This window comes from Orbicella franksi, chromosome 1 (assembly GCF_964199315.1).
Source record: "Orbicella franksi chromosome 1, jaOrbFran1.1, whole genome shotgun sequence".
NCBI classification, from domain to species: Eukaryota; Metazoa; Cnidaria; class Anthozoa; order Scleractinia; family Merulinidae; genus Orbicella; species Orbicella franksi.
This window is the reverse complement of record NC_138145.1, coordinates 22,760,499-22,779,013: the sequence shown is the minus strand read 5'-3', so window position 1 is coordinate 22,779,013 and position 18,515 is coordinate 22,760,499. Positions and strand designations below refer to the sequence as shown.

The 18,515-nt window shown below is 36.1% G+C and overlaps 1 protein-coding gene across 2 annotated transcripts in view; it reads left to right on the top strand.

Annotated features, from left to right (window-relative positions):
- The window catches only part of LOC145478377 (C3 and PZP-like alpha-2-macroglobulin domain-containing protein 8), a 44,226-nt gene that overhangs the window by 6,701 nt on the left and 19,010 nt on the right, over positions 1–18,515 (top strand). Inside the window, exons 7-19 of one of the 2 annotated variants that reach the window (XM_081456393.1) lie at positions 1,109–1,182; positions 2,062–2,101; positions 2,540–2,624; positions 3,172–3,277; positions 3,829–4,050; positions 4,676–4,882; positions 5,772–5,873; positions 6,482–6,556; positions 6,982–7,227; positions 7,886–8,035; positions 8,939–9,100; positions 9,620–9,698; positions 15,296–15,461. In XM_081456393.1, coding sequence (XP_081312519.1) covers positions 1,109–1,182; positions 2,062–2,101; positions 2,540–2,624; positions 3,172–3,277; positions 3,829–4,050; positions 4,676–4,882; positions 5,772–5,873; positions 6,482–6,556; positions 6,982–7,227; positions 7,886–8,035; positions 8,939–9,100; positions 9,620–9,698; positions 15,296–15,461 — 1,714 coding nt within the window. The remainder of the gene's footprint in view (positions 1–1,108; positions 1,183–2,061; positions 2,102–2,539; positions 2,625–3,171; positions 3,278–3,828; positions 4,051–4,675; positions 4,883–5,771; positions 5,874–6,481; positions 6,557–6,981; positions 7,228–7,885; positions 8,036–8,938; positions 9,101–9,619; positions 9,699–15,295; positions 15,462–18,515) is intronic. The other variant, XM_081456388.1, reaches the window with a different exon arrangement.

Genomic DNA, 18,515 nt, shown 5'->3' with positions numbered 1-18,515 from the left:
AATAAAAGAGTTGTTTACAAGCATACCTTTAAATAACTACTTATTATAATTAACCAAGAGTGAGCTGACTTGACAGAAAAATCTCAAACCAAGACTTTGTCACATTGACTGAGTGATACTAAAGTGAGGTCAGGAGGGCGAGGCTGAGGTTGGGGATTGTCACTAAAGACCAAATGTTCAAGTTTAATAAGTAGTTTCTTATATGGCATATGAAAAGCTGTTTTGGTGTCTCCTTCATCCTTTCTGGCACCAACTCATTTGTAAATAATATTAATGCTGTGAATATGCTGTTCTCCTGATATCGTAGTTCATCAGGATAATATAATTCACTCTCAAAGTTCCTTGTCACTCATCATTTTCAGCCACTACAATTTTCAGAAAAAAAGCAATGGTTTTAGATTTCCTTTTGTTTTGTTTTTCCGGCCCATAATTGCCCCTTGGGAATTACAGGAGAATATTATGCCCTATAGATTTAGCCAGTCGGAGCTTACACTATATCACCCGCAATAAAAGCCATATGATAAATGCGCAATAATCCACAGCTTAGATTATTCCATGAAGCTTAAGCAGACTAACCATTTTAATGGCCTACAGAAGGAATGGTTTGTCTGGAATATTCTAGAATAGATTTCTTATTCCAGAACAAAGTCAGTTAAACATACTCTTAGATGCTTATCAGACATTCTCGACATGAACTAGACATGCCAGACATCAACTTCTCAAAATAAAAATGTGTATAATTAATCAGTGCATTTTAGGAAAAAAAAACATTGCGCTCTCCTCTGTAACCTCACTTCCATTGGAATGAAAAGTAAGATTTTAGTTTTTCTTTGACCTGTGACATCCTGCACTCAAGGTGAGTTTACTACATTTACTCTAAATTCCATTGTGCCACAGTAGTTCAGTAGAACAATGAGACTGAACTAATAACTATGTCCATGCAAGGCTAAAACTGCACACTGAGGAGAGGCCTGTTGTACTGCTGACATGTGTAATATCAACTACAGGCATCTAGATACAAGTTACTAAATATTGGTTACAATTCTTAAATTTAGTAATTTTATGAAAAAGGAAATTTATAATTAATTTTTTTGTATCCAAATATTAGGAATTGTGAGTCTAAATTTTGCTTTGTCAAGCCAGCCTGTTCTAGGAGACTGGAAGGTTGAAGTTGTGTATCAGGTATCACACAATTTATACTCCATTTGCCCAAACAGAGAAGTAATATTCCTCCTGAAACTGTAGGGTTTTTTTGTTTGTGAATCAGCTCTAATGTAATATTAATGCAGAAAGTTTACTGGTGATTTATACTGCTAGTTCAGATGTTCATTGCTAGTTGCTTGTTATGGTAGAAATTTCCACCTGTGGTTCCAAAAAAAATTGTCTGCGATGTTTTTCAGACCTCCAGCTACCATTTTCACAGACAATTATTTTCTTGTAGGTTTTTTTCCTGGAGTGAGTGCGTAAATTGTATGTTGGAGTCTCAGCCTAGTTTTACTATTTTTGTCTCCCCTAGTTGCATGTCTGTAACCATCTTGATGACATGTACCTTTAGTTAACATGCAATTGCAAAATTAATTTATTTAGCATTATTTTTGTTATATTGAAATTCTTGACCACCAGTGTGAATAGGAGGATGTCTGATTCATTTTGCATTGTGGTCCTTGACTATCATGACTAGTTACACTAAACAATTATTGGATGCAGTTGAACAAAATTTTATGAATTGTCAGTGGCAAATAATTGATCTGAGAGACACTGATAAATCACTGGGCAACACTTTGTGGTAATCAAGTTCAATAATTATTGTTTTAGGATTGATCACCAAGTTTAATTTGCTTTTATATTTAAATCACTCTGCCATTTTTCACACAAGAGTGTGATTTCGATTACGCATGAGCAGTATTTGAAGGCAGTTATTTTCAGGTGACCAGGTGTGCTCTTGGTCAATGAAAGGGAATAAAAAAATGCATTGAATGATTATGTCTCTTATATGATGCTATTTTGATATTTCCAAATAAAATTGTTGACATCTTTTAAAAATTTTTCCTCATCTTTTAGGGTGAAAAAGAGACACGTGTGTTTAAAGTGGATAAATATGGTAACAAACATATACATTTATACCATGCCTCAATGTTATTACGCCCAATGTTTCCAACATGCACTGCGTGTATGTTGCTTTGATTGTCTTGGCTACTGTATTTTCTGAGGCATGGTACCAACGGACAGTGTTTCTAATTGACTGTCGGTCATGTGCAAGTTTTACACTGGTAAAAACATGTCAAAAACCAGTATTTTGTCATTCCTATAGTTGCTGCTGATCAAATGATCAAGCAGTTGTAAGCAGAGGTTCCCTCTTGTCTCTCAAGAGAGAGGAATCTTACTTGCAGGTTAAAAGGTGTTTTTAACTTAGTGTTGGTTGGCAATTGTGCAAGTCATGTAATTTTTCTGCTCTCCAGCACGCATAACTGGTACTTTGGCTTGTTTGTTTTTTTTTTGTGTGTTTTCTTTTCACTGTGTTTATTTTGTACAATAACAGTGCTGCCAAAGTTTGAAGTGACCGTTGAACCTCCAGCTTTTGTGTCATTGCATAGCAAAGAGATAACAGCAACCATTTGTGCCCGGTAAGTTAATGTAGCATTCATTGAAGGTCCTACAGTACAATATGTGTGTTCTTGAAGTGGTTGCTTTTAAAGACACATGGAACCTCTTTGCAATGATATTGCCCTACTAAGTAAGTGCCAAAATAACTTACATTATGTCTTACACTGAGTTACGTAGTTCAGTCTAATTAGAAGATGTCTAGGAAGGTAGAAATTTAATGTATGGCTATACAGAGTCTGGAAATCTACAAAAGATGTGGAAATTTAACTTCTCTAGAGACAACACCTCCAGCTAGTAGCTAGCAAAGTCTTGAATAGTTTTCTCAGAGCAAAAACCAGATTCTTATTTCATTATTGTGAAATCTGTTCTAGCTGCATGTAGCTAATTATTTTGCTGTCCTGGGTGTAATTTCACTCAATTAGTGATATTAGTTTGGAAAGGCATTTGGTATTTAAAAGTCTTCAAATTTGTGCAAATCATATCCGGTTAATTCAAAAGTCAATTCTGAAGGGATGATCAACCCAGCTATAATTACCAGTAACATTTTACATTTTCTGGTTTTCTCAGATATACCTATGGACAGCCAGTTAAAGGAACCTTGTCAGTACTCTTTCACTTAAAAATGCCCAAGTATTGGAAACAGTACGAATCTCAAACAACCAGGACAGGGGAGGTAAATGGTTTATTTCTTCTACAACTTAGAACCATTGCTCCACTTGTTGATGACTGTAGCAATAAACGTCATGGACAACCAAGGATATAATACATACATTGCACAGTAGTCTGCAGGTGGTGTTAAATAATTAGCTTATAAAAGAAACAACAATAATATTTGGCTGCATGAACAGTGACCAGAAACCCCGGGCATGGGGCGGGGGGGGAGGAGAATTTTCATCCCTAAGAGGTACCAATTCTAAAACAACACATTATATCCTGTCATATTTTTTGGGCTCAATACCCTAAAAGGTACTGTGGAACCACCCGCTGCAGATCTTTTTGCAGCTGAACACCCTAAGAGGTACCAAAACGGCTTTTTTAGCCTCTAAAAGGTATGATGGGCACCCCCATTCTTTTGATATGGGAGTCCCCCCTGGGGGGCAGTAACTATGGTATAATTCCATCTTTCAAAAGCTTAGGAAATGTTATGAAAATTTTAAACTGCACACTAAAGAAGAATTGCTAATGACCCCTAATAATATTATTAATATTTTTTTTTTGTCTTAGATTAATGGTTGTAGAGATGTCACAGCTACTATAAATTTACGGCGACACTACTTTTATAGTTATGCAAAAATTGCTATTAATGCCACTGTGAAGGAATCAGCCACTGGGGTTTCCCAAAATGCTTCAGGGACTGAGGTAGAGGTCGACAGTTCAAGCACAAAACTGGAGTTTCTTCACACTACACCCAGAACCTTTAAACCAGGCATGGCATATGTTGGACAGGTATAATCACTAAAACACTTAGGGATAAAAATAAAATGTCTACATTACAGATGCCATACCTCCCTTGGCTGTAAGTGCACTCTATCGGGAGATTCTCGTAAATTGCCACTTAAATACTTATAAAACTTCGTAAGGGCTTTTAGATGGGCTTATAAGTGGAGGGCTTATATTCGAGGGTGCTTATAACTGGAATAAAAGACTAGCTATAGCTGTGTTGATCAAAACAGGTTTTTCATTTACTTGTTTTTAATTAAGCTTTAAAACATCATAACAAAACAAATTCAAAACAAAGAAAGCTAAGAGAGAGGGGGGGGGGGGCTTATATTTGGTGGAGGGCTAATAAGCAGTAGCTCACAGTATATGAACCTACAGTTTAGTAAATGGTTGTGGTGTCAAATGGCACTTAGAAGATGTTTTAAACAAGTTTTTTTAAGGAGTTTTTTTAGTAACTCTTTGTGTGGCCATTATAAGTTCAGGTTTAAGTTGTTTCTCTTGTGCTGCAGTGAGCGTTCATGGAGTAGGTCTGCAGGGCTTGGGCCAGATTGCTATTCCAGGTATGTAACAACAGTTTACTGAATAATAAGGATCATCTGCACTATTCTGTTTTTTTCTCTTGTTTATGTAGTTGAAAGCTACTCTGCCTGATGGAAGCCCAATGAAAGGAGAGTCAGTGCATGTTATTATAAAGGCACGGAAGTCCGACTGGTCATGGTATCATAACAATGCAGTGACAGTCTTTCAAGAGAGGATCACAGTCCCAGCAAATGGACTTGTGGATTTTGTAGTCCCTGGTTCAAACATTATACAGACAGCCAAATCGCTCTCACTTGAAGTGAGTTCTTTTGGTCTATGTATTGCATTGGATATACCATGTAATTAGCACTTATTAACCAAGTAGGAGGTCTGTATGAGAGAATCTTGACTGAGGTCATGAGTAAGGTCTGTACACACGACCGAGGTCAAGATTCTCCCATACAGACCGACTAAGCTCGGTTAATTAGATGACTTGTTTATTATGTGGCAAACAAAAACAATTTGATTTGTTTAATGTAACTTGTTTGTACTAGCTGACATTTTGCTTGTGAACGGCGATGAGCTGAACTTAATAATTATTTTGCCAAAGTTTGCTTGTCCTATTTACTTTTTTTCTCATCAGGCTTTTTGGGACTTCCATAAATAAATATTGTTAGAAGAAAATAGTCAATATTTTACATTTCAGTTTGCAACTTATCCACCGCAAAATGTAACCGGTCTAGGTGCTGGTCTAGATGGGAAAATCTAGACCACTTTCAATATTGATTTCAGCCAATCAAATTCATGAATTCGGTAGTTCCCAGTCCTTGTGAGACAGCCATATAATAATCCGTTATAATTATTCTCATGGTTAAAGTGATTCTGTTACAATGATCAGAGGCTTCTTTCGGGGAATATTGTTAATTAATATGTAAAAAATGTAAAGAAATTACGTTATAGTGTAATTTTAAAATTTAGTTAAGATATAATCCAGATGTATGTTTATAGCAGACATGCAGTTAGCCTTGGTTGCATGTGGTGGAAACCTTATTTCAATCATTTCCCCCTTGATCTGTATCCTCATGCAATCCTGATTAAAAAAAAAAAACCTTTCATCTGATAAATGAGTGCAGGAGACCTTTAATTTATAAGTGTAATTACTCATTCCTTACTTGACTTTACTCTCAGTAACATTTAATTTTTTCTAGGCTAAATACAAGGGTAAATCTTTGGCATACCATACCGCTAAACGCTGGAACTCTCCAAGCAGCAGTTACATTTCCATGGAAAGAATCATCACTCCAGTGGAGGTTGGAATTATTGCATCACAGGGCTGGCAGAAATTTGCCATTTTATTACCCAAAAATATAAGAGCCTGTTTAGCCAAACAAGATCAAGCAGTTTCTTATATGTGGGTTACAGATAAATTATGAGAAACATTTTAACCAAGGAGTGTGACTCTGAAATTTATATAGTTTACAAAAAAATAAATAATACATTTGTAAATAAAATAATAATGTATACATATTTGAGTACCAAAACCCAAGTTTATATGTTTTTCTGGTAATTAACAACTATAACTCCTTCAAAGAAATTAATAAGAACCTTATAAAAACCTACTTAGCCCAAATTGCCAATAAGTACACCAAAATAAAAATTATATTTTGCCAGACTTCAAAATTTGTAGGTTCTTACATGCTGATTGTTACTGTTTTTATTAGTAACAATAATATTGTTACACTGTACACTGTCTACAAATTTGAAGCACTGAGGTAAAGTACTGTAGTTCTTAATGGCTTTCTTTCAGGCAATTTATGCAAGCAACATGCAAAAATCATGTTATACAAATAATATTCACATGTAAATTTACTCTCTGAAGGCTGTGACTTTTACAATGTAGTGCTTTATTTATTTACAGGTTGGATCAAGTGCTAAAGTAAAGTTTGATTTCACAACCAGCACAGCAACAAAGAACATCAATTTTCACTACCAAGTGAGTCTTGCTTGCAATTGTAATTTTTAATTTGAATTTAAATTGAAGTCCAGAATTTAAATATTCTGATATCCAACAGTGTCACTCTAGTAATCTTGAGTAATTATCAAACACAAACAACTCTGTTTGGCCATATTTCCAACCACCAAGAAGAGAGTTGAAAATACGATGCATAGTAGAGTATTATTGGTTAAATTTGAGGTGATGGAAATGTGTTCAAACGCTGTCTTGAGTGTTTGATATATCTTCCCAATTGAAACTAAAACTGAGCGGAAAATGAAGAAATAATATCGTAAAATATATATGCTAATTAAGATATCCAAACACCCTCACGGTCATAATTTCCTTTGTCTAAACTTGATGAATTATATGAGTTTTAAGTTTTGTCACTTGCATTTAAACCTAGATTGCCTTCTGATTTCAAGGTATTTAGCCGTGGAATGCTTGTGGCTCAGGGAAGGAAACTTCTTGCAGTTGATTTTCAGCCATCCATGAAAACATTCAAGAATTCCAAGAATGAAGAAATGTTCACAGCCCAGGGATTCATTCAGTTTGCTGTCACTCAGAAGATGGTACCTTCATGCCGTCTCCTGCTGTTCCATGTGCGGGATGACCAGGAGACTGTTGCTGATAATATGGTGATAGATGTGGAGGATATATTGGAAAATAAGGTACTGGTATTAATAAAATTAGTATGTTTAATTAGAGAAGCCATTAACAACTGAATCCCTAAATGGAGGTTGGGTGCTGGAGACATCCAAGAGCTTCCACTATTGGCAGCCAGCTCCTAGATGGAGACCACTCCCATGGCTGGCAAATCCTGGAAACTGAGCCATGAGCTCCCATGCGGAAGGGGAGACAGACACCCATCACACTGAATTAACAGTGGAGAGAGGGAGGGGGAATGCTATCGCTGTGAAGGCTGCCAACACGTCTCAGTCCAAGAGCACATGGAATCCTGGTGCCTGCACATATCAAAAACACCACTGTACTATGGGAAAGCAGGTGCTCTTTGTTGTTAACTCCATTAAATTGCATTTAACTGCATTAAATCTGGTAATGTGAGAACATGGGAGAAATTTACTTGATATTTTTACATTTATCTGAAGTGTTCCAACTGATGTGGCTTCTAAACAATAAATCAAAACCGGGGGCTTTGGGGAATACTCCCCAAGAGGAATGTTTGCCGAGATTTGCTGTGTAATTTCTAGGTACATGTTGGGAACAAAAAAATAATGAGCTCTGTGGATGTGTCCCTGTTATCAGCAAAACGGGCTACTATGAACATTGGAAAGTCTTAGAAGTCACAGACTCTTGGTTTTCCAACAGGTTGATGTACGTTTTGCTGAGAGCATCAGAAAGCCTGGTGAACCAACAAAACTTATCATAACAGCAGCACCAGGGTCTCGGGTGGCTGTTACTGCTGTTGACAAAAGTGTCCATCTCTTGAAAGAAGGAAATGAACTGACTCAAGATGATGTAAGTTTTTACTGTTGACAAAAGGTACCATAAATTCAAATCTCAAGGTCACTATGTGTAAATCATGTAAGGTGTTTCATATTAAGGATTTTTAAAGTGATAATTGATTAAAAAAAAAAACCCTTAAATGTGCAGAAGTCCATTCTGTCCATAACATTTACCACAGCTAACCAGCTAATAATGATGAAAGAACCTTAATCTAATTTTGTGAAAAGTTTATTTTGCTGATAAAAGGAACAGTTATCAAACACAAATTAAATCTTGGCAGACATGATATTGTTAGTAATATCTATACTCACTTGATAAAAAATGTTGATGCCTAAATGTTATATTTCTTTTCATGCATGTATTTAGCTAGAGTTATCTAGCATAGTGGTATATTTTCTAAGTCTTTCTGTTGTTTGTTATCATTATTTTTTATTGTTAATAGTATTTTTTTGTGATTATCCTGATAAATCACTGATCCTACTAGACTAGTGAAATGCTATGCACAGATCAGCTGTCTACAATTGAATTAATTTCTCTGGAAATTGAAATAAAGTGTGATTGTATTGTTCCAGAAAGTATCCATTCCTCTCCCACAGAAGGGAATTTTTCTAAGACCCCTCCCCCACCCCTCTGGAAATTCCAATTAAGCTTCATGCATTTCTATTAATTTTTTTGGCGAGGAGCCCCACCCCACAGGAAATTCCAATCCCTTCTTTGGGGGGAGTATGGATAATTTCTGGAGCTGCACATTGAAAGTTTGAACACATTTTGTATTTTACCAGGTATCTTTAACTGCTTCCATGTCAGTGGTGCCCATGATTTACCCAACAAAGTTGGACAGCTGAAATAAAATTATTCTGTCTTTGCTCTTTAAAAAGACAAAAAGCTTTGTAATTAGTTTTAATCTTCCTTTAGGCAATCAATGTGCTCAGCTCTCAGGATGTCGGACCTTCTGTAAAATCTTGGTCAGATTCATGCCATGTACCTCATTGGTGGGGTCCATGGTTGAGACGGAAGCGATCATTCATGCCATATTATGGGTCCACAAAAGACTTGGATGCTTCCAAAGCCTTTGAGGTTGGTGTGAATCAAATGATCAGCATATGTTTTGTTTATCTTCTTAATGCTATGAGTTCCATACAAGGTCACAGTTTAGCTCTTCTTAAGTCATGGGTGCCAGTACCCAGATCCCAGCTTCTAATAAAACCCCTGTACATGTACGTGGCCGTGTAATAGAGGTTCCACTGTATTTAGTCTTTTTCAACAGTGAGTCTGGAATAGGGTTGCAAAATTAGAATTACTTGGTCTTGTTCAAAGTAAGGGTTTTTATGGCCCAGTGGCACCCCCCCCCCCCCACCAAATATTTTGGAGAACACCCCCTATGAACTGGCTGGGTTTAAAAGGCTTTACTTTGAGTTTTTGAATTCCTCATTTAAACTTTCTGCCAGTAACTACATGTATTTCTGTTTTGTGCTCAGTGGTTGTTATTCTTATTTCACATGGTTTAAAACATTTTCAATTATAAAATTATTGGACATTTTTCTGTGTTATTGCTGTATTTTAAATTATTTCTATTACATATCAACTTTTTTTCAGGATACTGGTGTCATTTATTTTTCGGATCTGAAGATAAAAACTGCCAAATGTGAGATTCCTAAGCCTCGACGAGCATACGGTGAGTTTTGTTTCCTTCATTTCTGCAAGAGAAATATTGTCTTTCCATCTGAATGCATTATGGCCATCTCAAGCAAGCTTAGAGAAGGAAATACAAAACATTTTAAAAGAAAATTATACGTACTTGCTTCTATAAGGTTACTGTAGACTCTAGAAAATCATTTGTATGTGCATCAACTAATGGTTAGCAGCTGTAAAGCTTCAAACATAAAACTAATTGGTATTTGCAAGTACAACTAAACTTCACAATGACGGTTATTCAGCAGGTAATAGAATACAAAAGTAGGCAGGGTTTTTGCAATATTCTTATTGGTTTTGCAATAAAAATTAACAATAAAAAATTACGACGTTTCAACCTCTCCAAGGTCATTTTCAAGTGCAGGTAAAAATACATAAAATTAGCATAAATATGTTTCTAACAGTAAAAATGCTTTAAAATGTCAGCGAACGGTAGGATGCAATGAAATACGTAAGATGAATGATAAAAATGTTTAGGAAGTTAAAAAGGAGACCTAAAACAATTAGACAATAAAACAATACTAATTCAGTGTTGGTTTTAGTTCTTGATGAAAAAAATAAGAAATGATAAGAAGCTGGATGACATTGAGCAAAGTTTTAAAATTTTAAGGAAGTGCCAGAACAAATTTGACTGTCTTATGTTCGAAGTGTTTTTTTTTTCTTTAATCAAAGAACTAGAACCAACACTGAACAAACAGTGTTTTAGATCCCCTTTTAACTTCGTAAATATTTTTATCACTTATCTTACGTATTAAGATAAGCTCTGGCCTGATGGGCCACTTGGCTCATACACTGTATGCAGACTTTACCTACCTTTTATGATCGAGAGGTGATCCAAAACAAAATGAGAAATAGTAATTATGAGCCTAAATTCACTCAGGAAGTTTATCGTGAAAAATCTTCACGGCACCCATGTTTAATTAGAATCACAGCACCTTTACCTATTTAACTGTTCTCTAAAACAGCTTTGTTGCTTTATCTTTTGGTCATTTGCAATTTTGATTAAATTAATTGAGCGAAGTAAACAATCAGTTTCACAAAATTTGGCCTTCAAAAGTCTACGGTAACCTTAATAGCAATTTTGTTTGTTTTAAGAAATTAAAGCTTGTATTGATACATTATTTAAATAGTGCACAAGTATTTATTGCTGTGATACTATTGGTCTGCTTATGATAATTTATTTCCTGACTAACTTCTACTGACTCATTAATTCTGTTAATTAGTTCATCTGTGACACAGTTCTTTCTCCTCCTTGCCTATCTCTTCATTTCTTAGCTTTTCGGTTCTAGTTTCTGAAATGTCCAAACCAATCAAACAATCATTAGAAATACTGGATCACCCAATGGCAACTTTTATGAGGCAATGGAAATGTCCCCACTCTGTATACATGAATAGCACTGAAACATTAATTATCCAGAGTGAAGATCAACCACACAGGCCAATTTAAGCAACCAAACTGCTGGCATAAAGCGAGTAGAATTGTTGCTGGATAGGATGTTAGTCCAGCCAGGGCTGTCCTTGCTATGTGGTCAGATGACAACATCTATGGCAATTCCATGGTATGCATCATGTTTTATCTCTTGGCTAGAGAATGGCACTGGAGGGCAGTGCAAAAGAACATGCACAATGTTTAAACCTTTAACCTCTGAGTCCAGAGTAAACTTTCTGAAACAAAGTATATGCAAAGAGTTTTGGTTTGTGACAAGCACAGAAAAGCAAATTCTTACAAGCAGCATTGTAGAATTTTTGTTCCCTTATTATGCTCAGGTGTATTTCCACCACCCACGATTATTGTAAACTATTATTATGTGGCATCATACAGTTGTTTGCCAAAGTTCCACGTGCAATTGCATAATTATAGCTACTAGGAGAAGTAACAAAAACAAAATGCATCTTTTGTATTGAATTTCATACCATTGTGTAACTTGCTTGGTTAGATGGTCTGTCAGTCAGGCTGCTAATAATAATCCAGCCCTATTTATATGGGCTTGTTAGTCCATCCATTTATTACTCTTAAGTTATTAAGTTAAGTTAACAGCTGAAGGTGTTATGAAGAATGAAGGCAGCACTCAAAGCTGCACTTTAACTCTGTAGATACAGCTCGAAATTTGGGCCCAGAACTTGCATCCCTTCAGGTCGATGGAGAGGAATTGGCACCAGATCTTATCGAATGGACAGGATTTAATGCAAAGAAAGGATCTTCCACAAAGAAGGCACCTCGTGCACGTAAAGAGTTTCCAGAGACATGGCTATGGACAGAAGAAACAATAAGGTTTGTTTGAATCATGAAGTAAGATGGATTAACAGTGATCCCACTGTTGGAACTGAAATAAAATTATTGTACTTTGCCACAATAATATATGCTCTTTGTTTATATTGCTCTTTGTTACTGTAATGCGGGAAATTTAGAGTGGTCTAGGTCTACTGAGAATTTTGTATTCTGTGTTTGGTGAGAGATCAGTTAAGTGTTGTATCTGTTGAGGTTGTGAAGTTGAATTTCACAGGTTAAAAAAAGTGAATTACAGTGGAACCCCGATCTTACGATATGGCAAGGGGACTGCAAAATCTTACTGTTTAATAGGGATATTGTTTTAAACTAACTCCCCTTTTAACAATTTGGTGGCAAAGCAACCAATAATACCATTATATTGGAATGTGGTCATTAATTAATTTTTTCAAGTTGAATCAGTGAGATCAGTAAGTTTCTGCAACATAATACCTCAACTGTAGGTATTTTAGTTACAGTAATTGCAATGGGCACATCAATCACAAATGCAACAACTGAAACTTAACATCATGTCCATCCATAGTTTGTGCAGTGTATATAACTTCTGAAAATGCTGCGTGTACATATTCTTCAAAGTGTACAGAACTAAAATTTACAGCCAACCGACATACTGTTCCATGTTTCTAAACAGTAGTGTTCATGGTTGACCACGGTTCATAGGTCATTTTCAAAATTTAAACTACTCAAGAAGTTTGGCTTGCCGGGTTTCTTTTCTTCTAACCGTGAAAGGGGATTGAAGAGACTCTTGCTCTCTTGCCCCTGGCTCTTCAAAAGACATCACCAAGTCTCTCAGTTCCCTGACGGCTTCAGTAGCTTCCATTGGTGTAAGAGACTTCAGTTCCATTATGCACATTTCATCATTGTCAGTGCATCTGATTCCTTGTCTTCATGGCTAACCTAAGAATGATATCGTTGTAACGAGAAAAACTTTGTTCTTGGGTCGCTAGATTGCCATCATTATGCCGGGAATATCATTGAATGGAATATTGTTAAATCAGGATTCTGCTCCATACAATTTACTGTAACTTTTGGCAGGGCACAGAATGTTGATTGTTAAATCGAAAACATCGTTAAATCGACGATCATGAAATCGGGGTTCCACTGTAGATCACTGTTCACTTGTAAAAGGGCTATTATGAGAAAATGCACCCTATGAATTAAATTCAATTTGATAAAGCTTCCATCAACTAAATCCTGAAGGTTATGTTTGTATTTATGTCCACAACCATGTCTCTTTGAGGATATGACTAGTAAGTTTATTTTTCTTTCACTGGATGTTAAGAGAAGGTGACAGGCAAAAATTAAAGGGCCTGTTTCACTTTTCTGTACACTTGCGATAATTTGGTTTTGGGAGCCAATAGTTATAACAATATTAGTTTCTTTGATGAAAATCCTTTTCTATTAATTTTGTGGGAACTGTGAAAGATGTAACAATGTTCAAGAAATTCTTTGTCATTTCTGGAGGGTTTATAGAGTATAATTATTCTGTACGTTAGTTTCACCATCATGGAATTTTTTTTTTGTATCAAAAAATTAAAGGCAGGACAAACAGTTTTCCAAATACAAAAGGCCATATTAACTATAGAACATGCATGAGAAAATTTTAAATTATCCTAGGCAGTAAATGTTACTGAATCGTATATTTCTATTGGTAAAAAACCTAATTGTGAACCTTCTAGTGTCAATCGAAGCTGTACATTTACATTATTGTGACACAGGTCGATCATTCACGTCAAATGGATTGTTCATTTGAATGGAAGAATTGTTTCCCTTTGGTTGACTGCTTATCAATGGACACTGAAAATTAGCAACATATTTACATTCAAATCACCAAACTGAAAAGTATACTTCAAAATTGAAAATGCAATCATCGTAGAACCTGTTTTCTTAGCAATATTGTTTCTCTCTGAACAGTTGCAACTATTATACGAAAGCATACAATGTATGTATGGTTATTTTTCTTTGTAATTCTTTATGCGTAGCTGTAAATGATGTTAAGATAAAGTGGATGTACTCCATTTAGCAATTGGATTCCCTTCTTTGGTCTGAATTTGACTTGAGCTCGTTTTAACAATGCATCATCAGTGATCACGGAGTCAAGGTAATTATATTATTTGGACATCATTCTGAGCAAGAAAAGGACCAGCAAGTCAGGTTATCAGTATGGTGAGACACCTAGACATGTGCAGTAATTTGCATGAACTCTACGATACCAAACCAATGAACACTACACACCACAAATGATGGTGATGAACCAAGAATTCGCAAAATTGATTATTTTGTAAGACTAAGGATGAGCCTATGCATGACATGTTTCAGAGGATCTTCAGGTATTGTATCTGCCGAGACCTGAAGTTTCACATAAGGACCATCACCTGTTGTTTTTTGACTTGTGCTAGAAGGATCTTCAAGTGAGCACATTGATCATCCAACCTGTAGAAAGCTCAAGCTTGTTAATCATCTTTGTATGGGCTTATTTCAGATGTTGCTTGCAATGTTACCTTTTCCATTGAATAACTGTTATATTTACACAAATACATTATCTCAGATCTATAAGGCAGAAGACCTGTGGATGTTTGAATGCAGTTTGTGTATGGTGTACTCACATACACAATACAGAATAGCAATACACAATATACATACACAATACAGAATAGCAATTATTGCATGGAATCCTGAGCCAAGCTGCTTTGCTTTGGTTTATTTTGGCCTACAGCTCACTCCTCTTCCTATCTGTTTCCTTATTTCTTATTATTCTTCAAGATGATGTGACGGGCTTATTGTTTCTTGGCATTGACAGAGGCTCATAGCTGGTTGTGGGAGATTTGTGAGATAAGGACACACTCAATCTGGGGATTTCCTTCCACTATAAGTAGAGGTCTTCCTGATAAACCCTGCTCTCAACTTCCAATCATTTCTTTTAAATGCATATGTTAGCATGGTTAACTGATACAATTTGTCTGAAGTGACCAAATAGCTGAGTGTATGGACAAATTATTCTTCTGACAGACTAACAAGAAACTTACTCTTGTCTTGCAATCAATCTCTAATCACTGAATACCTTCACTTCAGGATTATTTTCATCTAATTTCTCCTTGTGTCAATCATAAAATATCAAGCAGATAGGTTAAGATCAATTTTACCCTAATTGGGGTGAGATTTAGAATAGCTTATGGGACTGCAACTGTAACAGGTTATTTCTATCTCAAACTTGAAGCTGTGATGGCCATGAATGCATCAATGGCTGCCCCAGAGTGGTCCAGAAACGGCATTCTCTTTTCATCATATTTCAGTATTGTTCAGTGGTGGGGCCGGTTCTACTGGTCCTGATGGTGATGAGCCAGTTGCGGAAGCTCAAATTGCTGATGATACATTTAAAAGCCAGGAACCTAAGAGAAAGTCTGTGTATGTTCGTAAGGAGTTTCCTGAGACATGGCTATGGACAGAGGAAATGGTCAAGTAAGACTAAATTCATTGGGCCATACGATGTAATAATTTTTGTTATTTTAGATTTGTCAGTTGTTAAGGCACCTGTCTCCATCAACAACTTGTGTAGCTGGAGAGCTCAAAAGTACTTCACTAGATTAGTAGTGCTGGAATCTTTATGGTTTCATATCATGATAATTTTACAATGTAAACTCAACTGGCCTCTTATAATTTGCAACATCATCATTAATGACTTTCAGGCATTTATCTGGGTGCTGTGGTTGTTCTTATCTTGTTTCCTCAATCAAAAGTGATCAACATGGCACATCTATAGCTCTGAGAAGTATAGTAACTGTTGAGTTCCTCTCAAGCAACATTGTTTCGAAGTCTTTTCTATGTGGCCTATCAGTTATAGGTTGCGTTTTTACTGGGCCGATAAACTAGCTGAACACTATTTCTAGGTGTTTGCTTACAGACCAACATTTGCTAGTTAAACGTGACATCTGTTTTCACTGGAAATTTAACCCAGAATTTAACACGCTGACTCAGAAGATTCAAATTACAAAAGCGCGCAACTTTCAAATATGGTTGAGAGAGGAAACGCTTTTAATGTCTTCTGTTGTGTTGATTCTAGCTATATTTATGCAGAGGAGATTGAGAAAATTCGTATTAAAAGAGATTTCTCAAAACATTAAACGGTAAAAACGAACGATAAAATCCGGTGTTTCGGAGTAGTCATGACTCCATTATCAGAGATCGAGAAGGCATTTCTTTTCCAGAGGATGCCATTAATGTCCCCAGAAATGAGGAAGATGCGACGAAATGTTGTACTGCAGGAACTTTTTCTGCACGTCAGGCGACGCCGTGTCATAGGTAGGGTTCTGGCCGAGGAACTGGAGAATCTAGGGGGACCGTAGGAATGATAAACTGAAATAAATGAGAAGGACAGTTGAACTGGTCTGCTGCTTAAAGTTCTGTTTCGCAAACTGAACCGCGATACGAGGGTGTGGTAAATACTATGGCCAGATTCTTTGGCAGGCGTCTGTCACTACGCACAATGTGATTGGCTACAGCATTTACCGGGGCAAGTTATACGATCTCGCGAGGTGGTATAACTTGGCGTGAATTTCCGGTCACATAGGCGAGATAATCGCTTGTTTTTTCTAGTGAAAAGAGAGTGCATTTTTAACTCGCTTAACTCAAGATGCACTGTTTTCACTGCATCTCTGGACTTTTCCGACTTTATCTAGCCAAAATTGTCCCAGGGGAAACACAACCATTATGCAGTAATTTACTCTTCAAACAGCTGTGTATTTAACAGCAGGACTCACCCAGTTGGGGGAGTGGTCAATTAAGATGTTTATTTTTTGTGGTATTTTTTATTTGTTTTTATTCCTTTATTTGTTTGGTTATTTATTTCATGTTCCTGCAACAAACTGAATTCATATAAATTTTTATTCACGTGCCTTAGTCTTGTGATGACAAATTATACAACAGATCTTTAACAACGGTTTTTCAAATTTGTTATAAAACTGCAAGTTAATAATTCACAACATCTTACATGTAAAATTGATAATCTTAGTTTTGTCTCATCAATCTGACAATCCATTTTGTCTATATCTTTTGATGGAAGGGTGTAAATAACTTTTTGTCATTATTGAAGCTTTGTTCTTGCTCAGTGTCCTCGATCATGTCTCTTTAACTGTTTTGATTAATTGCATGTTGTTGTTATGAGGACTTTAACAACTTTGACTCTTCGGCATTCTTTCTCTAGCAATAGCATCAGTTTATGTTAAGTGTGTTTTCTCACCTTAAAATACTTTTGTATTATTATTTTTGATAATCTAACCAAATATTACATTTTAATGTTCAGAAAAGAATTAGTTCATAGTGGACAAACCAAACTACATAAACAAGGCAATTTATGAGACACCCAATATTAGATATATTTACTGCTGGCTAAATTAAGGCAAGAAAAATGTGAAATTAAACCACTTTACTTAAATCTTTGTCCCTGAACAATGCAGCAGTTTTGTTGACAAACTCTGCAAAAGGAACAGGGTTATTGTGGAGCCTGTTAGACTAGATACATGTAGAACAATCCAAAAAGTATCAAGGTGTAATAAATTAAATCATCTTGAACACTTTTAGATATGTCATCACGTCAGTACTTCCATATAAAGTGGGCTTGGCATTCTAAACATCATGATATTCAAGCCATCATAAAATGGTTTAGTTTTCACAATTTACCTAGACCCAAGATGTATTTTGAGTATTCTCCTACTATAGATGACCTCAAAGAAGGGCCACCTTCAACAAGGTTTTTAATCATTATTTTTTGGCAGTTATTTCTTGCCATTATCCTTAGAGCTTTTTTACCTGAAAAAAAAAAATTGAGAGCATCACTTTACCTTGGAGGTATTTTATCAGACGTGGTAACTGAATTCTTGTCTTGTATGTAAACGAAATTTTGTAGACAAACTCTACAGAAAGAAGAGAGAATTATCATGGAACTTGTTGGTGTAGACATAATGTGAAAAATGTAAGATCAAGCAGGAGGGGGAAGATGATCATCATCTCAAGGAACATACATAGAAGTGGTTTGGTCATGTCTAATTTGTTACAGTGAAGAAATATTGCAAAGGCTAAACTGGAGTAGTTCATACTGCTGCATCCTGAAACCTTAGTACATGGTTACCTGGCCTATTTGAGATGTTACTTGAGGTGGTACAATTATTTGGTTTACATGTTGGAACGAATCAGCTCCACTGAATAGGCGTATGTACCCGAAAAGTCGGTGATATCATGATGTGCATCATAGTCTCGGGATCTATAACACAGAAGACTTGTGGATGTTTGGAGATGTATTGCAGTTGAATGCAGTTAATTTATGGTGTACATGTACTTACATGCATAATTAAGTCTGCATCAAGCCAGTGGCACCTCAAGGCCAGAGCTTATCCCGGTTTTTGTTGCACGATTGACTAGGAGTATTTCTACTCCCTCCTGGATTGGATGCCAGTCCATCGCAGCATTTCCCCCTGGCGTTACATGTAGCAGTACTCATTTACATACCAGATTGGAGAG